We start from the raw sequence: 25,530 nt of genomic DNA on the forward strand, positions 1-25,530 counted from the left end.
GGTCCCTTGACAGATAGTCCCTTGATGCTAAACATAACATGTGCACAAGATCTGATTTGCATTTTTGGTTAGGTTTGTAATTTTTGCGCAATACCCTACTGTCAAAGATTACAGATGAAGAATTATAGATAATGAGACATTTTCACTTCCCACGTAGCCAGATGCATTGGCAACAAGAACAGAGAACTGGTAATAGAAAAGACAAGTGTCACAACTGGTTTTAAGAAACAGACCGAAACAACACAACAACATTACACGGTAATTCATCAGCTCCCTTGCCACAGGTATAGTCAAGTCAAGCACATGCAGTCTGCATTCATAAACTATAGGTGCTTGATTTTATACGCCTGCCCTGTGGCAAGGGACTTGATGCACCCATGATGATGCACCCAGCCCTTTTGGCTTTTTGCCTGTATCCAACTTTCTGTCCAGAGAATTTAGAGTGATGTAGATTTTTTTTTTTTTTTAACTTAGCCCATGTGTTTCTTTTAATGTACATATATTCCTATCTTTAAGGCATGCATAGGCTATCTTAGTCAAGGTATGTTTATTATAGGCCTAAGGTATGGTGCAACCCTCTGTTTCCTGAAATAACATTTTAATATTATTTTCCTTATAGCCTAATATTCCTAATATCCAACAGAATGTAGCAGTGGGGGAGTAAGTTCCAGAACACTTCAGAGACATGTTAGAAGACCAATGGAAATGCGCCATGTAACTACACAAGCCAATCACATCTATTAACGGAGTGCTGTTCCGTGGGAGGAGGAAAGTGATGGCTGACACAACCGGTGCCGAGGAGTAGTATCGAAGCACGGCAGATATCGGAGTCTAAATTGTCAATAAAACAAGACAATAAAACAATCATGACGCGCTGGATACATTTAGCGCTTCTCCTGATTGCGCGTCCTTGCTTTTCAGATGATGGGCATGAAATGGAGGAGTTTCTCAAGAGAGAGTACTCTCTTTCCAAACCATACCAAGGTAGTAACACTGTAACCAGTAGCCTGTCAAGCAATAACGTAGCTTACATAGCCTACTTGGCCGTTAGCTGACAGAAAGCGTCACAATATTATGTTTCTCGAATAGGCACTCTCTGTCAGCTGTAACCGCAGTGCGTATTTAGCCTTTTCGTTTATAAATGGCAATTTAGTTACAGTTTCATTGTTTGTATTTAAGCAGATAGCTGATGTTGCCTAGGCTACTCATTATAAGCAGATGTGCCAGTTGCTGCTTAGCCCATCCTCAAACGCACAGAGGGAATGTTATTCGCTTAACGTGCACAGTTTAGTTCATTACATGATGAGAACTTCTTAAAACCATGTCTCGTTCTTTTCCTGTAGGTATTGGGTCATCTGGCTCTTCTCACTGGGAACTGATGGGAGATGCTATGGTAACAATCGACCAAGTGCGGCTTACACCGGACATGCAGAGTAAACAGGGGGCAGTGTGGAGCCGTATGGTTAGTATAAACTTAATTCAATTGACCTTAGTTGTGAAATTAGGACAGGAAAATTCAAAGCTGGTATTAAAATTCAGCGTGACGAATAATGAAAAAGATTCTTATTGTGTCTCTCTTTTTGATATTCCTAATCACAGCCTTGCCATCTCAAGGATTGGGAGCTCCAAGTACACTTCAAAATCCATGGCCAGGGCAAAAAGAACCTCAATGGTGATGGCCTGGCCATTTGGTATACTAAAGAACGTATGGATCCAGGTACATTAACATCCAACCGGATGTCAAGCAGTATGAATGTTCCTTCAGAGGTGATGCAAAGCATATAAATATAGATGTGAACTGTTTTTGTGTTTCATTGCAGGCCCTGTGTTTGGCAATCAAGATAACTTCACAGGTCTTGGGGTATTTGTTGACACATACCCAAATGAGGAGAAGTACCTTGAGGTAAGGGTTTCATCTCCATCTATTTAAGTAAATCATTTATTTACCTTTGGCTAATCAAAAACACATTACAGTGTATCATAAAACATTTATTGTTAGCACTGGTTATTACACTGGTTATTATAGGTTATTGCACTGATAAGTGTGTGTACGTGGGTGTTACTTAGGTTGAAAGCACCGCCCGATAAAAAGAACATGGCATATTGTTCCAGTTAGCTGGTGGTATAGACAGAGACTTGTGTAAAGGGTCTACATTATGTTGTTTTGTTGCACCCTTTTGGAACTAGGCGCAGAAGAAGAGGTACACCCCTCGCTCAGAGGTACTACTGCACCCCACCCCACTCCAGAAGACAGCATGCTACCCCACATCTCCACCACACACCCCCCATCCATTTATTTAGTATCTCACTAGGGCCCCTTTCCCTCTGTGTCTAGTCACTGCCTGGTTGCATGAGAATTCTATCATCATACACATCTAGGCTGTCACATCTGTGGTCTGCATTTGTGTTGTGTGCCTTGCTTCCGACTGGAAGTAAGTGGACGCAGGTTGCTGATTAGATTACATAACACACAGGACACTGGATCATGTTCCAGATTCAGCACAGACATCACACGGACACATTTCAATTTGTTTAAAATCAGCACTACAGTGTGCTGTTCATGAAAAATAAATAATGCATGACAAATTGCTACCATTAATGTCATTCAGATCAAATCTATTGTGCTAAATGCTTTGTAACATTGTTCTCACATGCTGTATGTAAATTCTCGTATGGCTTGTCATGCATGTCATAGATCATAACAGTTCCATGATCTATTTTAGCAAATCATTACATGAAGTTATGTGATGTTATTGATGTATATTCTACTCTACTGTTTTATCAGCGTATTTTCCCATATGTGATTGCGATGATTGGGAATGGGACCATAAGTTATGACCATGACAGGGATGGGCGACCCACAGAGCTAGGTGGCTGCAACGCAATGGTGCGCAACCTCAAACATGACACCTTCCTGTTCATCCGATACGTACGCCGCCGGCTAACGGTAAGGGACATTTTAAACAATTCTAGAGTATGGGACCACAGTCACACTAAGTTGAACATGACTTCATATAAGTTAACAGTCTTAATGGTCCATTTATACACTTCACCTTAATTAATAATTTGGCAGATAATTTACCCTGTTTAACAGTGGGATCGTGAATGCAAGCATATTTACAGACACCTTATACAGTGTCATTGACAGACTGACTGTATCGATTGTTCAAACTGTATTGACTGTATTGGTAATGGCGTTTTTACTCTGCTGCGAAAGGTCATGATTGATATTGATGGCCAGCATGAATGGAGGGACTGTTTGGACATCCCTGGCGTACGGCTGCCGGAGGGCTACTACTTTGGAGCGTCGGCTCTCACTGGAGACCTCTCAGGTACTGAACACCTGTGGGGAAATTTCCAGTAATTAAAGAAGCAGTATAGAAAGATCAAGTTTTTAACATAACATGATTAAGTTTCTAACAGCTGTTTCTATACTCAGTTCTGAGCAGACATTTAACAGCTAAGATATTGTTTAATTACTGGAAATTTCCCCACACACCCACTAGGTCTAGCACAATGAACGTACAGTATGTCTGTGAATATGGGAATAGGATCAAGACATATGAATGACTTATGCTGGGTTTTAAGGGACATCTACCCCTTCCCCTTAGCCCTACCCCTCTATCAAAACGAGAATTGGGACAGCCCTTGCTCTCACGTGAACGTGCATAACTAAGGGTGAAGGAGTAAGACAGAGAAATGGCATTCAGCCTTAGACTATAATTGCATACTGAGATGAGTTTCTTAGTTCTGTCTCTCTGTCTCAAGTGGCTATTGCAGAAGGTTGTATTGCCCTTTTTCACATCTTGAAAGAAAAATAAACTTTGTGAAATGCAATACATGGGAACCTTTATATTGGGACTTCTGATTCACATAAGTTATCAGTCGAGGGACAGTTATTGTTTTAAGTTTAACTTTTGTAAGAGCTACTAGTTCGTCTTTGTAAAATATCCATATTGTGACCATGATGCATGTAAAGTTTGCTGAATGCAGCGCTTCCTTTAACGACCGATTCATTATTTACTCTGTGTGAATGATTCTGATGGTTAGCATACATGTAACAAGAAGTGTGTGTCTTGTTTGCAGACAACCATGACCTGATTTCCTTGAAGCTCTATCAGCTGACCGTGCTACGCAGCAAGCTGGAGGAGGAGGAGGCGGAGGAGGAGATCAAGGTCCCTAGCGTGGACAACGTGGACCTCCTGAGACGTACGTGTTCTACGGAGTCTCCGCCGTCTGCTGATGTGTGACTGAATAGCTGTAGCTGTGCCTCAGGGCTAAGTAAATGAAGTGTGATAGATGTTGAGGGACTTAAGTCCTGTCCCTCAGGGCCATGCGAAGAACAGTTCAGTGCATTCATGAACTGAATTTAGGAGAGGATGTGAATGAGCTATTTTAGCTACAACAATATGATTTGTAGATACTGTAGATGCAATTTTTTTCTTTTTTGAAGATTAAGGCCTTAGATGTTTCGCAAATTCTTCTGCCATGTCTATAACTATTGCTAAAAAGATGATGACAACTATGAAGGCATAATCCACACAATAATGTTAATAGATGCCCCGGTTCTTGTTTCTCTTCTTCAGCAGCCTACACCACTGAAGAAGGCATGAGTGGGGTAGCCATCTTCTTCACGGCCCTCTTCTCCATGCTGGGCCTCTTTCTCCTAATTGTGGTGGGCATGGTTCTCTATAGCCACTGGTCGGAGAGCCGGCGAAAGCGGTTCTATTGAGGGAGGTTCTACAGGGAAGGAGCAGAACTCGCTTCATCAGAACCCAGTTTTTAAAAACACAGAAGCACTACAGATTGGAAGGAAATGAAACCCTCTCTTGGAATGCTTCCATCACAGTGACAGCTCTGAAATCCCACCGCCGACCCCAAGAAATGGGCTAGGGTCAAAGGTCACTTTTTTACCTCTGAAGAAGACATTGACTCATGCCCTTCAATCACAAAACACTTTGATGACCTGACGTTTCTCAACTGGTCCCCTTCAGTCTTGTGAGATTGTCAATCTGATGACACAAGAATATAGTTTGCAGGTGATTGTTTCCATCTTCCTGCAGTTTTTGGTACTGATTTTAATGATTAGAGTGACAATTTTGCTGAACTGTTTAGTGAAAGACCAATTTGAGGTTTTGTAAGATTTGTCTTCTAAAAATATTGTGGCAGTGTGCCAGTGTTATTGAGTAGACTGAAGGGCCCCTCAGCTCTGTGTTGCGCTGAATAGCTGAAATTCCATCTTCCATCCATTTTAGGTCATGCACTGCAATGAAAGCTCCAAAATATTGCACTGAATGGGCAACTGAATCGAGTATGCAATCTAGTGTACAAGGGCCTCCTATGAAAGCTGTGACATTTACCATGATAAGTCATCCCGAGGAATCATTGGGAATGTTGTACTCCTTTTGAAGACAATTGCTTTGCCTTTTAATTTTGTGTTATTTATTATGCAACAGATGCTTATGATACTGAATGTGGTTGTGCATGAAGACCCAGATTTTTAACAATATTTCATAGATACCAAAACAGACCAAGTAAATAAATGTGTATGGCTGAATGAGTGAGCACTGCAAAAAAAGAAATATACAATTCATTTTGAATATGAATTATGATACAGAGCTTATCAGCACAGAGAATATTTTGTCTTATGTAGTAAGCTGTTCATAAGTGACCTTCATTCTGCCTTCATTACAAGTCATTTTACTGATTTTTGTTTTTAATTATGGCTCTATGAATTTGTTTTCTGTACATTACAAACCTCGTAGAGAAGGGCTCAGGAGTCTAGCTGAGGGTTTAAGTCTTATCCTCGAGGATTTATGCCAGTCACTTTCTGTTTTCTGTTTGTCTTCTAGAATATTCTCTCTCAAAGGTCTGCCTCTCTTGGTACAAGTTTGATGCTGTAACTTGTAAAAACTGATGCTGTACTGAATGGAGAGGATTGTGATTTAGTGTCCAACAAGGCTGGAGGAGTGATAAATCATGTCTTTGGTCACTGCACATATTGTTTACAAGCCTTATATTTATCTTTATTTATGTATTGGTGTATTTATTTATTTACATTCATCTGCAATTATGTGTGCCTGTGTGATGTATTTCTCCTACTGCCATCATCACTTTCCCAAATAAAAATGTGTTATACAGTGTGTTAAGTAGTGTGCACTTAATGTGTAATGTGTTAGAGGGATTGCATTTGGTTTTGAAATGAACATATCTGGTGTCATTCCCTCCTCTGGCCAGATGGGGGCAGCATTTCCATGTGTTTTTGGCAACTGAACCAGATCTTTTTTTATACTGAATAATTCAGTGTGGTAGATCTGAATGCATGTCATCATGATAGCTTGTTCACCAAGTAACAAACAAGATGTCTATCTATACCCTAAAAGGAGACATATGCAAAGTGTTGTTATTTACAGTAAACTACTATAACGTGGACACATTGTCTTTTTTAAATAATAGTTCTTTGAATATTCTGGAACAATCTGGGTGGCCCTTGTAATTCCAGTAATTCTGTCAAGTTATCACTAACCAATGAATGAAGATTTACAACCATAGAGACCACGTCACAAACATCATATTTTGTCTCCTCGTAAACAAGGTTAAATTTACCTTCACCATGGCATCTCAATTTACCACATCCAAAATGCTCAGTCTATCAGCAAACAGTATCACCATCGTGAGCCTGCGTGACACGCAGTGTGTCCCACACGACAAATGGTGTCTCCCCTCAGCAGATGAAAGCCCACTTTATCTCCGAGGCGCTGCAGGGAAACACTGTGTGTCCTTGTATTGTTCTCTATTCCCGATAGCAGCCAGCTCTCTGAGCACATCTGGCCCAGATCATAGCCGGATATGGGCCAGAGCTGCTTCTACTGAGGAGGGGGGGTCCTCATGAATAATTCCTTGTTGTTAGATGTTAGGGCCATTAATGTGCGGTGTGGAAAGTGCTGGGAGGCTCCAGTTGCTGACTGGAGACAAAGACCAGACGACGAGATGCTGGAGAGCCAATGTATTTATTTGTTTTTATTACAAAAATAAAATACAAATGATAAGCAAAAAGAGTACACAGCAGACCTTGTTTCTTTTTCTTTTTTTAAAACTAAAACCAGAGGATTAGAACATTCCACACATCTCAGTGCTTGTATTCTCTTCTTTTTTTGTTTTTTCCTCCTCTCATTCTTTATTTGGCGTTGTTTAGGGTGGGGGGGGGATTAAATGTGAGATGAGTCTGTGCTTGTGAGCAACTATTTCCTGTTAGTGCCCTCCTACCCCACACGTTGGCATTTCATTTCATTCTGCACACAAAAACCAACCACAACATTGGCATTTGACTGACAACTACCACCCAACAAAAACAAAGGGAAAAAAAGACACAATTAAAAATATCAGTCATAAAACCAAGCATTGTGTGAAGTACTGAATATATGTTGTTTAGCTGAACATTGTTGAACGACAAAAACTAAATGTGAGCCCCATATTGTATGAGATAAGTATAACAGATACATGTTAAAGAAATGATTACTGATCCTTTAAAATAGCATGGCATCGGGTACAGTATCTTTGACGATCGATGCCCCAAGAAATAATTGTCCATGTCTTGGTTGTGGCAATGACAGCCTGCAAGCACAGCAAAACCACACAAAACATGTAGAAGTGGTTGCAATTAAACTCAAAAAAGGCTTACCACAGAGACTGAGCTTGGTAGTACACATCATACGTCATCCCATAAACAAACGCCTGAGGAGTTGAGATTGATAAAAAGGCAATGACATCAGACATTGGTTTGCTGGACGCATCCAACAGTGTTCATGGAGACCACAGAGGGGTTACTCACAGTGAATCATCACACTGCAGCAACATATAGGGGCTTGAGAAAAACAATGATACAAGTCCATTGTGAACTGCAGTCACTTCACTCCAACACGTAACAATAAGAATGAGCTTATGAATAAATCACCGCATGGGCTCATCTGCCTGAACAAAATAGTAATGGCTTTTCTGAAGTTTATATATTTTTTTCTTTTTCTTTTCTTTTTTTTTTTTTTCAAACCCCGAGGAAATAATAGAAATGTAGTTATACTCTGAGGACACATCAGCGCAGTAATGAACACGTGTTCGTTTCACTCTGAGTCTTCGGTCAATTCTGTAGAGTTGCTTAAATCTATTTTTAAACAAAGAAAATGACATATTGCCAAATGGGCTACAGTGCAACAAGTAGTGGAGTATAGAGTATTGCTTAGACGGGCCATCAGGGAGGACGTACAAAGAGAGGGTTATTGCAGCATACGACAGTCGGTCATCTGTTTTTTTTTTTTTTTTCCTTTTTCTTTTTTTTGCATAGCCTAGTTAGTTACAGTACAGGAGAGCAATTGAGGCTTTAGCAGAGACAGAGACGGAGAGAGAGAGAGAGAGAGAGAGAGAGAGAGAGACAGAGAGAAAGAGAGAACAGAGAGAGAAAGAGAACAGATGGATGAGAACGCATCATCACTCAAGAGACGTTGGTCCTAGTGGGAGCAAGGCACAGAAACTGTAAACATCCATGTCACGAATGATGTTCTACTGATGAAACGCACCCTTAAGGAACTTGCTAGCCTCAAGCATGTTCCACGTTTTTGTTTTGTGTGTGTGTGTGTGTCTGTGTGTTGTCTGAGAAAATGACTTAAGGGAGGACAAAAAAAAGGACTTTTAAAAAGGGACTGGTGGGATTCAAATATTTCCTGTTTTTATGAGTCTGAACGGGAATAATAAATGACATAATAAACAGCATTTCTTAAACCTCCCCTTTTAACAGCGTTCAAAGCATTTAGGGATACACCCAGATACAGTGAATCAGAATTCTGCAATCTTGTGCCAACTGCATCGTGCTTGTATGACTAAAAATCACTGCCAGAACGTTTTATTACCAGCATATTAATGGGAAGCTCTTGACGTTTGTTACACTTTTCTCATGTGCCACCCACCCAACCATCAAAGAGGAAAGTGGATCTATGACATTTTCCAATGGCCATGTTTCTTCCATTCTGTTCTCTGTGTAACCATGACACTACAGGATTACATGAGGCATGATTGCATTAATTGCCTCCACCATGCTAACACTCATGTTAGCATGGCTAAGAACAGGCAGGCACACGGAAAGAAGGTGGGTGGGTGTGTGTGTGTGGGGGGGGGGGGGGGGGGGGGGGGGGGGGGGGGGCGTCCCTCAGGGACTAGACAGGTAGGGAGAGACACAGGTGTTACACACCTCTTAATACACACACAGAAGGACAAAAACAATGTGTTATACAACTGGAAAAATAACACATATCAGAAGCAGAGCTACAGATGGAGCAAAAATTACAATCGTACGTGTGCCGACATGACCACACACACACACACACAAAGAACAGTGGTCGATTTATACCAAAGCGCTCATGTAATGTCATGACCAATAGCCCTTCTTTGGAGAAAAACAAAGAAAAAGAGAGAGAAAAAAGAAAAGTAAACATGTCAGGCCTACAATTTTTGAGTTTTGTTTTTGGCAGAAAATATGCTCACACAGAAAGATGAGTGAGCATTGAGAGTGGCCCATTTGAGCCCCTGTTCCTAACATCTGAGCCGCTTACATCAGGTTTCAGTAACTTTCAGGGAGGATCAAGGAAAAACAAACAAACATTCATTTCTATTCCTCACAAAAAACATGCACTTCTACATCTATTCACAGATATCCCCAATAAGTAACTCTGGAGGAAGGGAAGGGGAGGGAGAGGGACAAGTACATAGCAATCCCCTTATCTGCGAAAAACAACAACATGCGTTCCACCATGTGCCTCAAACTCTCAAAATCATTTACTGAAGAGTCGTGACAGCGTTACTTAGGACATTGGGAGAACAGGGGGTCGATAAGAGCATACAATACAAGGAGAGTAAAGGGACTTCAGAGAAGACTGCTATCTACAAACTATAAAGAGCACAAGCAAATCGTTGTGCTCTTTCTCTTTCGCTCCTAAACCACACCGCATCCTCCACACAGCTTCCTGAAACTGCTGTCAAAGGAGGTCATGCACAGTGTGTGCTTCGGAAAATGTCAGAACGAGCGAGCGAGATAGAGACGCCTAAACCGCAACGTTCACACTCTCGTAAGGCCCTGGCTTATGGCCGCCCTCCGACAAACGGCCATTTTGTTCCTGATTGTACCAGTGCACGTCACAATGCACCCATTTGCCCAGAGGAGCGGTCGGCACATCTCTATGGAGACGTACCAAGCAAAGGCAGCTTCTGGCGTGACAAACAACATCTGTAATCGATGGTGGCCTGCAGCTGGTTCTGCTTGACTCTTTGCTTGTGTGTTACAAGTCTGTTCACTGTTTTTGAATACAGACAAAAAAGGTCAAAATATGATGATCATCTTCTACATCATAGTTTTTTCTTTAGATGGTGGACAGTTTATCATCTGGTACTGTGTGTGGCGCGTATGTTTAGCACAGCACATCGGCTCACACAGTGACGCACTGATCAGTCTTGTGCTTGTTATGGAGCATGACCTCAGAGGTGAAATGCTTTACCACAGGAGGACCATTGCTATGACAACGCTTTTACGCATTGCATCGCACAAGTAACAGACAGTCCTGGAGGGCTTGAGGAGCCTTTGAAGTGGTGTAGGTGATAGGGGTGACAAAAGCCAGGGGTGTGCACAAATAGACAACAAGCAGACAACCGTTTGAGACATTAGCAAATATGAATGTCCTCATTCTGTTAATTCTGTAATGAACAGAATCATGGGAAGTTATGAGCAAGTCATTTTAAATTATCCCTATGCATGCACACCCCTAGACAAAACCTCTCACTGGCAACGGCAACGCTAGGATAGAGTAACTCTGTGTACAATCAATGATAAACCCCTTTAGACAACCAGCCACCTCAGCCCTCCTGCGTGTCAGAGAGAGGCAGCTACAGCTGCAGACTGAAGAAAGACAGGGAAGCTGATGCAGCTTAACCACACAAACACAAACACAAATTAACTTTCCGGTGGTTGCGCTTCTACCAAAACCAACTGTGGCCGCAAGCAGGTTGGTTGGTCTGTCAGTTTTAAAGGCCTAGCGCCTAGTTTCAGCAAGCCAGCCCTATGGGACTTCCAAGCGTGTGTGTCGGCTTAAAACAAACACACCTGTAAGATATCAAAGCATTTTACCTTCACCCATAGACATATAGGAAAAAAAAAAAAAAAAAAAAAGCTGTAGTGGTTCGAAGCCATGCGTGTTAGGTGCACATCCAAAGGGCACTCCACTTCATAAAACACACACACATTCAGAGCTATCCACACACTCAGTAACAAGACATTAGTCTTACATTTCTGCCAAAAAAAAGTCCCCAAAAGCACAAAGGGACACTGAGCAACTCCAAAGAGAGCTTTGTTAAGCAGGTCAATATGAACTAAAGCAAAAACCATTTGAAACTTATACGGAGGATAAATCCAAAGATACACTTCAACTAATTCATTTTGTGCCACTCCCCCTCAGCTTTACATCAGAGGAAGTTAGAGGGCTCTTGCGAGTCTCACGGTACTGCGAAAGATCGTAATCGGCCATCTTAGAGGAATGTGCCACCAACCCATCCCCACCCACCCCCCTCCCCCATTTGTGGCGGGCACCATGACGTCATTGATAACTAGCTAGTGTGCACAAACACCCTGGCACACCAGCACTACACTCACACAGGCTTTTTTTAGACCCTAACTAGCAGGCCCAGCACTGGGGATAATGTCACGGAGCACACCAGCGAAGTCAAACGTGACTGGAGAAAATGGATCAAGTTTTCCTCCTATGTCCCCCCCGACTACTGATCGAAGGTTGACTGAAAGGCCATATAGAAGGCACAGTAGCTTGATTTTTTTTTCTTTTTTTTTTAAACAACCAGCCCCGCTTCACTACACCCACACACCCACACACACCCACACACAAACACACACAAACACACACAAACACACACACCCACACAACCCAACCATGCTTCCCCAGCTTATCATCTCTTATCCTTTCTCTATTTCCCATCCTCCGGGACACAGGCTTCAGCCCCAGAAGGAAGGAGAGACTGAAGTGGGGGCCCTGGGCGGCAAGGTAACTCTTAACTCTTTGCAGCTGTGACCTACATTAGTCAGCTATGCCAACAAAGGTAGAGAAAGAAAAAGAAAAAAGAAAATAAAACAAAACAAAAAATCATATACAAAATCATGACAAGCAAAGGGTTTGTAGCCCCACCACGCCCAGGGGACTGCTGGGAGACGTAGTCTTCTAATGCGGCAAGGCGCGGTGCTTAAGGGGGCCGCTGCTGAACGTGGAGGTCCCGGACTGTTGGGTGTCATATGGGAGGGCCGAGTGGTTTACACACCGGAGGGGGATGAATGGGAACACCTCGCCGGGGGCTACACACGTGTGCCATGGGTGCATGGGGGTGGGCGGCGAGAGAGAGAGAGAGAGAGAGAGAGAGAGAGAGAACAGCGCTTTAAAAAGCTCCCGCCGTCAGCCACTTTGTGACTTAGCAGCTGTTTCACAGAGCTTCCATGACCTTTCAGTTCCAGCCGTACACACGTTAGAAATGAACAACCTGTTCATTCATCCATGGCAAAAAATACAAACAAAACAAACTAAAAAGAAAAAAAAAAAAAGAACAAAATAAGCTATCCACGGAAATGAACAACTTTAACCCTAAACCGTGCATTAAGCAACTTCAAAAACATGTTCCATCATCAGCATCCAGAACCTTAACCATTGTACATACAGAAAGCTGACCTGTAGCTTAATTGCAATGGAGGGACTTGAGGAATAAAGACCATTAGGGAAGGCAGCTTTTGATGTTAACATCAGGCTTTCAGTCTGACGGCAACATCAATGACGACGATGACTATAGTGCCAAAAGCACCGTCCTCTTTCAACGTGCGTATGGCAAGTGGGCGCAGCCGAGCGGCCACGGTCTCAGACCAGTCTGTCCCCGGTGCTGGCCGGTTGGGTCTGGGGCTCGGGGCTGTGCTCCTTGTGACGCACGGCGACCTCCCGCTCTCTCTCGGTGCAGCACTCGCCCCCGGCGCCTCCCTGGCACAGCTGCTCGAGCTCGGCCCTCTCCTCGCGGCGGTTGCCGCTCTCGCCGTCGGAGTCTTCGTCGACGTCCATCTGGCAAACGCACACCTCGATCCCTGAGTCGCCTGTAACATGTCTCCGCCTCGTCCCCAGCTCCTCTTCGTCCTCCGGTAGGGCTCCGGGCCCCTCATCTTCCTCGTCCTCCGCTGTCGCCGCCGCCGCCGCCTCTATCCCATGTTGCTGGTGACTGGACAGACAGGCAGGCGAGGCTGCGGCTCCTGCTGCAGAGTGCTGCTCGTCTCTGGACAGCGCGGGCTCTTGCTCCATAGGGGGCTCCAGCACAATGGCGGCGGAGGCCGAAGCAGCGGCCTGGCCAGGCGGGGAGGTCTCTGGGGGCATCTCTGAGTAAGGCGGAGGGGGTGTCGGAGGATGGCCAACCACCTCCTCATAATCTGGCAGCTTGCAGTCGTTCCAGAAGCCTATAATGAATGGATTACACCAGAGGGGAGCAGAAGAGAGAGAGAGAAGGCGAAAAATTAAGCAAGTGTACTGGCCCATGTAGATTACACAATGGCTTTGTCTTCCACGATTTTTACGAATTTTTACAGCTTTTACGATTGACCATATCAGACTAGGCGATCACAGAACCACAAATTCTTGCAGCATCTACAACAATAAATCGCATGTTGTTGAATACATCACATTACAAGACATGTTTCTCTTTCAACGCTGTTCCCAACTTTTCATATTCGCTGGAACACTGGAAATTTGTAAGCTACGACAAAATTTTGTCAAAAATCAGACTTAAGGCCCCAGTTTTGCCGTGACTTTCTGGGGCACCGCACATCGGCGACCCGGGTTCAATTCCCGTCCCGTGGTCCTTTCCAGATCCCACCCTGACTTCCTGTAATTCTCCACTATCTTATCTGATTAAAGTCCTAAAAAGCCCTAAAAATATATATGAATAGAGGTCCCAATTTTTGGATAAAAAGCAGGTAATGATATATTGACGTCAGATCAGTTTTCACCCCAGAAAATCCTTAAAAGAAAATACAACACAGTCTAATCTGTTTGAAAGCCTTTACTTCCACCATGTTGCTCAGTTGTCACTAGAACAGGCCTTGTTTACTCCAACCGTATGAGGGAGAAATGGAGAAGGGGAGGGAGACGGCGGGGGTGGGGCTGTCTAACTTGAGATATGACTACCCACGTCTGTCAGAAGGACAGGACATGACCTCCTGGGATTGCCTCACTTCTTCAAGTGCACGACATCCTCGAGGCCAGAATACCAGGAACATATGGTGTAGTCATCTGAGTGCTAATGTATCAGACATGGGTGTAATACCACTCAGAGACAGAGTGGGAGGGGGGAGTGGGGGGGTAGGACAGGAGTGGAAAGGGGAGAGAGAGATAGGAGAGGAGTGAAAAGGGGGAGAGAGAGAAAGAGAGAAAGGTGTAAAAAGGCAGAGCACAACTTGAAGAGAGGTTATTATAGTGAGGTAGGGAGACATTTCGGCAGAGCCTGAGAGGGCAGAGAATGAAAGTGGGCAGAGAGGGGGAGTGTGGGGCGAGACTGACAGAGGGACAGGCCCAGTTGTGTAATGTTACTGTAGGGGCGGCTCGGCGAACTCACGCAGATTTAGGGGAGGTGGGGAGACGAAGGAGCTGGAGGCCCCCTGGTAGGCCATGAGGCTGATCTCACGCTGACGCTGCTCCTGCTGAAGCCGCATCTTCACGCGACGGTGGCGGTATGCACAGCAGCAGCTGAGCATGATGATAAGGGTCCACACCAGCCAGAACCCTGCGAAGTCGCACGCATATCACTTCTGCTAACGTCACACAACAGGCTGGTGGCTGCACCGACATGTGAGCATTTCAGGTGTGGCACATTAATGGCACGTTATTATTGCCCAAGCTTGCAAAATAGCATTTACCTTGAGGTTAGTCTAGTACATTTCGTCCAAAAACAATTACTTCAATATAGGCTACAGAGATAAGTCGACAGCAGTCTTTCTATATCAATCTTTCTCTCCCAAATCAGCTGTCAATCTGTGAAATTCAAAGTAACTCTGATGTATATTTACAATGATATCAAATGTATTTAAATAAATAAATAAAACTTACACCACAGTTCGTAGTAGTAAGTACAGCACTCCGTTTCCCCACAGCAGTAACCCATCTCGCATCTGTATTGTTCATTGTTGACACCGAAACAGAACTCCTTCGCCTGAAAAACAATCCAAAACACACACTTCACTCACACTGACTAAACAAATGTGAGGTACAATAAGCATTTTTGTTTTAAAAGTGTTAACCTAACATAGTGCTTTCAAGGCATTAGTATTTACATAATGTCCATTAGCTTTATTATCCTACCGATAGTGTAGCGTCATCTGTGGGTATTAAACAAATATATACATAATATATAAAATATATTACATTCCCTTTACTGAAGACATAATGTGTTGCTTCGTCTGATGGTACGATGAATTATATGGTATTTCATATAAGTAGCAATGTTGAAAACCGGTTGGCAAATAACATTAGACAGCCTAGTAACAAATGCTTGTTGGATGTTTGTAAGATAGCTGTTAGCATGTACTCAAACGTTATACCTTACATAATATTAAGTATAACAGCATGTGGCTTACTTTGTTAATGAGGAACAGTTTCATCATTATGTATCTTGATCACAAGGAAAGCAAATTACAGGCTCAGTTTGTTGTTCAAGTTAACTCGGTCTGTTGTTTTGATGTTCAACGTCAACGTTTACCATCCAAGGTAACGTATATCGTGCTAACACAACAGTGTATTACTGTGTTGCCCCATGGTGGTTTTATTACTTAATACAGATTTAAGAACAGTAGCACAACTTTGAGATTTTTTTCTCAGCCAAACCAAAATAATTCATAGTCTTTTATTATCACTACCGTTAACGTTACATGGTTAGCTGTTACAGCCAGCTAACTGGCAATCCCTTAATAATAACTTGCTATTGCTATCTAACAAAGGTCAATCGAGATTGAATAAACCAACTTATTGACAAGTCGATACATATAAATAAGTGATTAACTCTGCTGTGATGATATCAATGTGATATGTCTACATACGAATTTGATTAATTTACAGGATTATTACCATCGGCTAACATTTACTAGCTAACCTTAGCTAGCAACCAATCAAAGATTTGTAGCCAGCTTACTGTCGGCTTGCTCGATTGCTAGCAGGCAAACTATCGGCAAACGAGTGTTCACCTTGTTGGCTCCTTTCCGACAGTGCTAGCTTTAAAGTGGTACATCTCCACAGTGACTTAACATACATTCACAGAAATGTTCCATTTTTTTAAAGTAATTAGTGTACGTAAAAATGCAACTATACCGAATGTCAGTTCGTCGAGGAAAATACCAACAACTCTGACGTCATTTAAAGTTAGACATATCCAAGTTCCTTTGTGGACAAAACAAAAACGCACAATAGAAGGCCTACATCCAGCTGTGATCCCGGGGCTCGATTTGAATGCGCCAGCACTGTGAAACCAGTATTACAGCCTACCTGAACCATGGTGGTCCCGGTGCAGAGCAGCCCTATAATGGATCCCAGTGTTTTCTGTGGCATCTTTCTGGGTTCTTAGCCAAATTTGCGAAGGGAATCATATAGCTTTAACTCCAAATTAGCACAGAATCATCAAAATAATTTTTAACAGTCCTGTTCGTGAACTGGTAGGCTACATATTTCCGTCCTAGTCGGAGTTGGACTGATCGTGCCTTGAATGTACAGCTCACAATCTCGCATCCACCGGTAGACGGCAGCAACGACTAACTTCATTAGTTTAGGTTTAACGCCTACTTAAGAAGATGAGGTATGTTTGTTTGTCACAATCTCATGAAATGCCAAGTAGCCAGCGCATTGTTTCCATATGGAACACACATTTGTTGTCATTTTCAAGAAAACCCTACATTAGGTTTAGGCCATGGTAATAATAGCTTGCCATTATTTTAATAAAATTAACTATAATACATTCATTGGTTTTATTGTTGATGGAACTGATACAATTGGGTAGAAAGTGGCATAACATATTGATACAGTGTTGCAAAACTGCGACAGAAGACCATTATTTAGGCTACATTGTAACATGGATGTCGGCTGCCTCAGTGACCTAATAGCAGAGATGCTAGAGCGACTGACAGCTTGTCAGGCCAGTGATGTCAAATCCCTGAATTTGTGGGACAGTGCATGCATGAATCCAGTCGCGCTGACCGCACCACAGCATGGTAAGTGACCATTCTATAAAATCTCCTATCGTTCAAATTGTTTTTCATAGCTCAGTTGATATCAATAGGCATACAATAGTCATAGCCTATGATGGAATTACAAATTGTGGGTCATCAAATTTGTGAAGTGTCAGTACACGTTGGCTCGCACATTATGTCGTCGTGTTGGCTAGCTATTAGCAATTCAGCTCAACTAGTCAGGCGATTCTTATAGCCTCGGGTAGCCTAACTTTGTTTTCTGATGTCCACCTGCGGTGGAATGTAGCACGGACAACAGGTTGCGGTAGGATCCCTGCTGTTCCAGTTAGGCTAAGACGCTGTTTTTGGATGTCAATATTTGAAAACTATATGAGGGATAGAGGCAGATGAACCCTATAGAATGTTTTGATAATAAATAATGTATCACTATCGGTATAACACAGCAGCCTAATTCCTGGACCAGAGTCAGTTTATAGCCTTGTGATTACTAACGTATAACCAACGGGTCATGACCATCTTAGTGCTGCACTTGGAGTTGCCAGGTTGGATACACTTGAAAGACTGACATAAGGCTTCAAAGCTCCGATCTTTCCCCAAACAAAGGTGAACTGTCAAATGACCTGGGCTATTACCATATTTCTGTGAAAGAGCTGAGGAACAGCCTACTAGACCAGAGATGCAAGAACTGATATTGTCAAACTTAGAGGAGTACTACAGTACTACTGAACTCAATACAGGTTGTTTGGGTAGTGATCCTCTTCTTCATATTGATACTAGGCCGGGATGGATATTTCTCGTGTAGGTGCAAAGTTGTGGGCAAGTGTATAGCATGATGATAGTGTGGTGTGGAAGTATGGGAACTTCAAACTTATTCTCTTGAAGTCCTCTGGACTGAATAACATTTCCACCAGGCCTTTCTAGAACAAAAGCTCTATAATAATCTTGCTCAACGTCTCAGTGCTCAGAAGTCAACAACTTTGTAATCCTCAACTGCTTTGTCACGTTGTACCTCCTCGGCCTATTCTTCAACTGTAGTGTATATAGGCCATGGCAACACGGCTAAAAGCTTATTGTGTGTATTCTTGGCGAGCCCTGCCGTATCTTTAGCTCCTACACGAATGCAGTAGTTGCTGTTGGATCATCTGGATTAATCTGTGCCAATCCCAATCCTTCCAGGACTGTTGTGATTGGCAGGTTTCCAGAGGCCTTCCTCATTGGTTGATCTGTTGCCCAGCTAAAGTTACTTCTAGATCAGTGTTGCTGGCTTTGACACTGCATTCATTTAGTTGTATTACCTGGATTTAGTCTTATGTTTGATCAGATGATGCCACAACGAATTACAAATGGCTATCTGTACATTATGCATAGGATTATGTGCCCATGTATTATCCAGAAATAATACATTGTATTATTAACAGAAGTCAGTGTATTCAGGCAGCAAGACTAAGAGAGGATCTTCCAGGGAGTTATGTGAAAAAGAGGAGTTATAGATTCTATAAAACAGTAATATAGTTTAAAGTATCAGATGAGTTGCTGGTGATGGAAACGGGAACAAAAGGTTACATACAGAATAATTTGTGGACCAGCAATTTTGTTAATTAAAACATGTTTCATTTAAAAATCGATCTGTAGCATGCCTAATAAATAATTTCCTCTGCCATGTATTGATGGGCCTTATATCATTGCATGGGAGTCACATACAAACAGTACTCTTGTTAGAGATTGTTTGTGTGTGTGTGTGTGTGTGTCATTCAATGTTCACATACACAAGGATGTCTCTGTATGTTAATCGTGTGTGTGTGTGTGTGTGTGTGTGTGTGCGCGTGTGTGTGTGCGCATGTGTGTGTGCGTGTGTGCATGCGTGCGTGCGTGCGTGCGTGCGTGTGTGTGTCCATCCTCAGGGTTTATTATCAGTCCTGCGGAGGTTTAAGAACACTCCGGACCAGGAAGTGAGGATCCTGCTACTGGGGCTGGACAATGCTGGCAAAACCACCCTGCTGAAACAGCTCGCCTCTGAAGACATCAGCCACATAACCCCCACACAGGTACATCCCACTCTCATAGGTACACACACTCACTCACACATTCAGACTGACACTCTCACAGGTACACACACTCACTAATTCATTCAGACCCACACTCTCTACCGCTCTCCTTCGCACGCACGCACGCATGAAAGCACATAAACACACACAGCTTTGAATGCTACTGAAACACAGCTTGTTTTGGCTGACATTAGGCATCACCTCTTGACAGCTAAACATTTAAACCCACATATCCACACAAACAGTATCACTCACACCATAACATGATTCAGAGATATCTTACATAATCAGTTCATAGATTCATATTGGTACTCACAAGTCTGTATCTTGACTTTTTATGCCATATCTAAGCAGTCAATATTTGTGACGGCACGCAGTCCTTAATTGACTTTTCATTCTCCAGGGCTTCAATATCAAGAGTGTGCAATCCCAGGGCTTCAAGCTTAACGTGTGGGACATCGGAGGTCAGAGGAAGATCCGTCCCTACTGGAGAAACTACTTTGAGAACACAGACCTGCTGGTACCTTAAATACAGCAGCAACCTCTTAGTAGTGTCAGACACTTTAAAGATGCTCTGTAGGGTTTAAAGCATCCAACAACCATTGTAGTTCAAAACATCCAAAAATGGAAGAAACAACGGCTTTGACTTAATGTCAAAAAATGCAGACGCTTTGTGTCCAGATATCCACTCATGTCAGCATGCAAACCATCTTGTGGAGGGCATGTTCTTTTACAATACTATGTTGCATGGCGTGTGGACATTATATTAAATACAATTCAAGTTAATTGCAAGAGCGCCATGTGACTGCATTCAAGACAACAGATTTCCACATAGCTCCTTTAAATAATCTGAGTCTCCATCCTATCTAATGGGTGATGTTATGTTACAACTTGTAGTTTACACAAATGGGTGACCCCTTGACATGGATTACCTCTTGAACTGATCACAGGGTAGCCAAGAGTAGTTAACCAGACCTTATTATCGGACATGCGGTATCACACAGAGTGTGTGAGAAGGGCCCAGTTTTAGCAGATGTATGAGCTGATTTGTGTCTGAATCCACAGATCTACATCATTGACAGTGCTGACAGAAAGCGCTTTGAGGAAACAGCTGAGGTATGACTGGAAAGAGAAGAGATCTGTCTGTCTGTCTGTCTGTGTGTGAGAGAGAAACACAAAGTGTGTGTGTGTGTGTGTGTGTGTGTGTGTGTGTGTGTGTGTGTGTGTGTGCGTGTGTGCGTGTTTGTTTTTGTTGGCAGTCATTGTGCCCTGTGCCCACTACTTAAGTTCCTCTCTCTGTCTGTCTGTCTGCCTTTCTCACCCTCCCTCCCTCTCTCCACACACACACACACACACACACACACACACACACACACACACACACACACATACACACACACACATACACACACACACACACACACCCTGCAGGAGCTGTCTGAGCTGCTTGACGAGGAGAAGCTGAGCATGATCCCCATGCTGATCTTTGCCAACAAACAGGACCTGATGACGGCGGCCACTCCGGCCGAGCTGGCCGAGGGGCTCAACCTGCACACCATCCGCGACCGCATCTGGCAGATCCAGGCCTGCTCCGCCCTCACCGCCGAGGGAGTGCAGGTAAGGCTCCAGAGATGATAAAAGATGCGATATGGTTCATGCAGACGGCAGTGCAGTATGTGCAGCCACCACTAGCAGTATTACACACAGACACACAGAAATCCATGTAAAACGCATGCGTGAGCACACAGACACACACACACACACACACACACACACACACACACACACACACACTCATACATACAGTACATGCATGCTCACTTTTTCTTTGTTTTACATATTGTACAAATACAAATATGAACATATTCACAGATGCACATTCATTTTACCCATGGTTCGCAATTCCAGTTATAATCATGGAAGCTTTAAAGACTGTATATAGATATTAGTAAAGTAAAGCCGTTGGCAGCTGCTTGCTATCTTCAACATACTAATCTCTAACATGCATAGACAGATAAACAGACAGACAGACACACACACACAATATAATAATTGTGTTTTGTTCCAGGATGGAATGATATGGCTATGCAAGTGTATACCCACTAGAAGGAAATAACCATGGGAAGGAACCGTTTTTAGAATTTGAATGTGCTGAATGCCAACAAAAGGCATTGTGTAACAACTATTTAGTTCCATAAAGATGACAAATGTCATGATAAATGATGATCTGTTTTTGGTGTCTGTCATGGTACATGGTCACATCTCATATCATTATTCTTTTTGATAACTTGATGACTTATGTATATTAATACTAGTGACTATGTTACATTTGTTTGCACTATAATAGACTGCAGTCTCAGAGGAACTTTAATAACCATTTTATTTTGATAGTCTTTGCTTTTTTGATACAATACGTACACTTATGCACTGTAAGAATAAAGAAGCAGAGAAATTGTACTTTTTTGTAAGTTGTTTACACTACTGCTGAATACAATGTCTGACTTTTTAAATAAAGCCGAGTTATTGTAAAACCACTGTCTCATTTATTGTTAAAGTTGACAACCTCCCATTAAAGTGCACCAAACAGAATGAGCATGAACACCTATTAAAGCAACACTAAAGCACTTTTCCTCTGTCACACGCACACTTTTGTTAATTTTATTTGTTTATCCAACAAATAACAATGTCCACAGATAAGGTAGTGTATGCATGATTTTATGAAAGTATGATGTATTGCGACATCAAAGCTGGTCAAATTTGTAATTTCATACAGTATGTCTCATTTCATCGAACTACAGATAATGCTACCCAATCTGGGGAAGTTACATAGTGCAGTTGATAGAGGGCCGCGAAGTGAAAGCAGAAGTGCCGTTCATCCTGTTACGAGTTGATGAACCGCTGAAATTAGTTTAGAAACATTTTAAGGTACGTAAAACTCTTTAGTGTTGCTTTAAATGATTTGCATGCTTTTAAGCTTTTCAGTCATTATTTTTTAAATCACACCTTTTAAATCCAACAAAACAAAACCACATGCACCTGTGTGTAGTGTCTCCTCCTCCCCTCTCAACATACATAGGATATCAATTATTCTGAATAAGAGTGCTGTTAAGAAAATATTGAGCATTTAAGTTACCAGGCCGTTTGTGACCGTCATGCGTTCAACAAATTGCTCTTTCCTTGTACACCACTAGGGGGAGGTAGCTGATCATTCTTCTGATTAATACTATTTGACTTTTAGTCAGCCAACAAAGCATTATTAGTGTGAATGATATGGTATCATACTGTTAGATGTCACACTCCTTATACAAACTCTTGGATTAGTTTCTTCTGTATTTAGTCATAGATTTACCAATTCTTCACCCTATTTAGATCCACGAGTCTCAGTTACCACACTGGAACATCCATTTAGTCCCAAATAGTAGTCAGACAGTACAAATAAGCCATGTCAAGGTTTGAATGGCCATTGAAATCAGACTGAAGTGAGTGCATTACAGCTTAACCCCATTTCCCTCCTTGTCCTTTCATGCAACACAAGCTACACTTCTGATAGTGATCAAGTGTATCTGTGCATTCTCACATGCCCAGTCTTTCTCTTCTACCAGATTACCCCCCTTCCCCTTCCCCGCCATCACACCATACATATTCACACATACAATCACCGGTCATACATCGCTCTTCCGTACACTATAAATCACGTCTGACTAGTCCAACTATTCAATTACGGGACTTTTCACCTTGTTCGCCATGATTTAGCACGAGGCGATGGCATTTCTCCCCGTTCTGTGTGGTGTTTTTAGCGAGGCCCATGCTAATCTGGCCAGACGGAGTGCTCTGCCATGCGCATACTATGGCTGTTGGTGTGTGTGTGGGTGTTGTGGAGGGGGGGGCGGGTTAGCATTTACATACCACCCCTTTCTGAGCACTCTAATAGATCTCCAATACAATTTGCATTTATATAGCTCTCTCTTCATACCAACATGATTTGGGTGCTTTGCCATGATGAAAACAAACCTACTGCCGGCCTTGACTTACGATCTCGGGCCCTGGGTGCCCTCTCTCCTCTACTCTCCTCCTCCTCCTCCTCCTCTCTCACCTCCTCTCCTCTCCGCGAACTCACTTACTCTCCCGTCCTCTCGCCGCTTGCCCGCAAGCTTGGCTGCGTTTAATAGCCACCGATCTGAGGGGAAGAGACTGGAAGAGAAGTCAGGCCGGCCTCAAGGTGAGTGGATAGTCAGCAGCAATGGGAGAGAGAGAGAGAGAGAGAGAAAGGGGAAGAAAGTGAGAGAGAGAAAGAGAGAGAGAGAGAGAGAGAGAGAGAATGGGTCCAGGTGGTCATTTCCATACGCAAGCAAACAAATGAGGTGTTTTCACTTTGCCAGGCAAACAGCGTAGACCAATCAGATGGAGGGCAGTGTTGTGCACGTATGCCAGAAAGCACTTAGAGGTCAGGAAATAGGCCTTGGATTTGAGCTCACCCGTGTAGTCACACCACAGCGTCACATTTGCTTACTACTGTTCGGGACGTCTGCAATATAATGCAAGCCTATCACCCTCAATGTCAGCTACTTTCCCAGAAATATCACATGCCCTTAGGTCATTCTACGTATACATACATATGCATACATACATTCATATGTAGGCTCAACCTAGATGGTTTTTTTCATGGGAACGGTGTTGAAAGATGCCAATGTGGCTCCTTTTCCTCCTCCTCTTAATAATTAACGACGACTCTGTGAAAGAATAACTAAGCAACAGGATCTCCTCTACCACCCCCTCAAGTCCTAATAGGATGGAGCTCATATCCTGAGGAAAGTGAGCTCCATACCTTCACACAGTGTGTGTGTGTGTGTGTGTGTGTGTGTGTGTGTGTGTGTGTGAGAGAGAGAGAGAGTGGGGGCAGAGAAAGAGATTGTGATACATTTAAGGATGAAGTGTATTTGTTTGTGTTTGCGTGTGGGTGTGTGTGTGTGTGAGAGAGAGAGAATGTGTGTGTATGTGTGTGTGTGTGTGTGTGTGTGTGTGTGTGTGCACGCGTAAGGTGGTGGGGTGTGCGAGGTGGAGTGTTGGTGTTCCAGTGTCCATAAATCCTAATGAACAGCGTGTGATTACCAAATCAGAGAGGAGAGGATAAGAGAAGAGAGAGGAGAGTCTAGGGCAATCAGGCCACGGTGCTTCCACCTCCAGCCTCTCGGAAGGGGGAAGAGAAGCAGGGGCAGTCAGGCCTACACTAGGCCATAAATCATGGGACTTTCCCAGCGTCTCAGCCCAGCACGCTGGCCTCCTCCACAGGGTACACCAAAGACAGATTGACTGGGAGGGTGGATGGGAGGGTTGGGTGGAAGGTTGGAGGAGAGAAAGAGAGATCATTCGAGTTAATTAAGTGTTGGGTGTTCCTCTCGCCCCCCGTTCGGTTGCAGTGTTTGTGCGTTTGTGAAATTGCGCTTGTTATCTGTCGCTATTGCTCTGTTTCTCTCTCTGTCTCTCACCCTGTCTTCTCTATTTGTCTTCCTCTCTCTCTCTCTCGGTGTGTGTGTTTCTATCACAGAGCATTAGCTACGTCTTCTTTTAAATCCCAGTGTTTTACTAACCACAGCCAAAGCACTATTTAAAATGGTGAACATTTTATCCTGGGCAGAAAGCTTGCACTATGGCCTCTGATGCCATGATGTTTTCTAGTAATTTCTGGTTAGAATTCTCAACCATGCACAATATTATGTTGGTCCAAGTGAGTGTGTCTGTGTATTTGCATTTGAGTGTGTGATGCATATGTGAGTGTGCCAGTGTTGGTGTCCATAATGTGGATCAAACTACAGGAACAATTTTTTAGAGTGTGTGTGTGTGTGTGTGTGTGTTAAGAGATGGTGTGTGTGTTAAAGGTGTGTGTGTGTGTGTGTGTTAACGGTGTGTGTGTGTGTGTGTGTGTGTGTGTGTGTGTGTGTGTGTGTGTGTGTGTGTGTGTGTGTGTGTGTGTGTATTTTAACCGTGTGTGTGTGTGTGTGTGTCTGTTTGTGCATCTTTGTTAGCGTGTATGTGTGTGCATATCTAGCTAAATCACCCTAATGTGCATTAGTGAGTAGAAGTGTGGCTCCAGCACACGAGTCCAGGGGGACCCTGCACTCATCCGATTTGATAACGCAGCAGAATGAATCAGTGATTGCAATGAGGGGAGGAGGGGGGGGGAAAGGGCAA

General features: G+C 43.1%; 3 protein-coding genes across 4 annotated transcripts; 2 read left to right on the forward strand and 1 right to left on the reverse strand.

Annotated features, from left to right (window-relative positions):
• Nucleotides 1-772: 772 nt before the first annotated feature.
• On the forward strand, nt 773-6,133 carry lman2la (lectin, mannose-binding 2-like a). Of its 2 annotated transcripts, none has more exons than XM_062554180.1 (9): nt 773-984; nt 1,344-1,462; nt 1,600-1,717; nt 1,821-1,903; nt 2,188-2,220; nt 2,786-2,947; nt 3,218-3,332; nt 4,087-4,209; nt 4,587-6,133. In XM_062554180.1, the coding sequence occupies exons 1-9, from the start codon at nt 867-869 to the stop codon at nt 4,730-4,732; spliced, it is 1,017 nt and encodes a 338-aa protein (XP_062410164.1). In that variant the 5' UTR covers nt 773-866; the 3' UTR covers nt 4,733-6,133. The 2 variants fall into 2 exon arrangements, with proteins under 2 accessions (XP_062410164.1, XP_062410165.1); XM_062554181.1 differs by having other exon boundaries at nt 4,590-6,133.
• A 3,322-nt stretch (nt 6,134-9,455) lies between these two features.
• Nucleotides 9,456-16,830, reverse strand: wbp1 (WW domain binding protein 1). Its single transcript, XM_062553601.1, has 4 exons — nt 16,599-16,830; nt 15,171-15,273; nt 14,680-14,847; nt 9,456-13,525 (listed from the first exon to the last, which is right to left on the reverse strand). Exons 1-4 carry the CDS (start codon nt 16,659-16,661, stop codon nt 12,945-12,947), a joined length of 915 nt encoding a protein of 304 aa, XP_062409585.1. The 5' UTR covers nt 16,662-16,830; the 3' UTR covers nt 9,456-12,944.
• LOC134100414 (ADP-ribosylation factor-like protein 3) lies at nt 16,603-21,858 on the forward strand. The gene is made up of 6 exons (XM_062553602.1): nt 16,603-17,317; nt 19,198-19,341; nt 19,745-19,861; nt 20,407-20,457; nt 20,773-20,958; nt 21,410-21,858. The coding sequence occupies exons 1-6, from the start codon at nt 17,315-17,317 to the stop codon at nt 21,455-21,457; spliced, it is 549 nt and encodes a 182-aa protein (XP_062409586.1). The 5' UTR covers nt 16,603-17,314; the 3' UTR covers nt 21,458-21,858.
• Nucleotides 21,859-25,530: the final 3,672 nt, after the last annotated feature.

Source organism: Sardina pilchardus, chromosome 14, assembly GCF_963854185.1.
Source record: "Sardina pilchardus chromosome 14, fSarPil1.1, whole genome shotgun sequence".
Lineage (NCBI taxonomy): Eukaryota > Metazoa > Chordata > Actinopteri > Clupeiformes > Clupeidae > Sardina > Sardina pilchardus.

What these genes read in the sequence shown, in the direction of transcription:
- lman2la (XM_062554180.1), top strand. Translation starts at nt 867, where the DNA reads ATGACGCGCTGGATACATTTAGCGCTTCTCCTGATTGCGCGTCCTTGC. An exon ending in TAAAGAACGTATGGATCCAG is followed by an intron (nt 1,718 to 1,820) that starts GTACATTAACAT and finishes GTTTCATTGCAG; the next exon opens with GCCCTGTGTTTGGCAATCAA. An exon ending in CAACGTGGACCTCCTGAGAC is followed by an intron (nt 4,210 to 4,586) that starts GTACGTGTTCTA and finishes TCTCTTCTTCAG; the next exon opens with CAGCCTACACCACTGAAGAA.
- wbp1 (XM_062553601.1), bottom strand. Translation starts at nt 16,661, where the DNA reads ATGCCACAGAAAACACTGGGATCCATTATAGGGCTGCTCTGCACCGGG. An exon ending in CCGGGACCACCATGGTTCAG is followed by an intron (nt 15,274 to 16,598) that starts GTAGGCTGTAAT and finishes ATTGTTTTTCAG; the next exon opens with GCGAAGGAGTTCTGTTTCGG. An exon ending in CCCACCTCCCCTAAATCTGC is followed by an intron (nt 13,526 to 14,679) that starts GTGAGTTCGCCG and finishes CATTCATTATAG; the next exon opens with GCTTCTGGAACGACTGCAAG.
- LOC134100414 (XM_062553602.1), top strand. An exon ending in GCCACATAACCCCCACACAG is followed by an intron (nt 19,342 to 19,744) that starts GTACATCCCACT and finishes TTCATTCTCCAG; the next exon opens with GGCTTCAATATCAAGAGTGT. An exon ending in TCACCGCCGAGGGAGTGCAG is followed by an intron (nt 20,959 to 21,409) that starts GTAAGGCTCCAG and finishes GTTTTGTTCCAG; the next exon opens with GATGGAATGATATGGCTATG.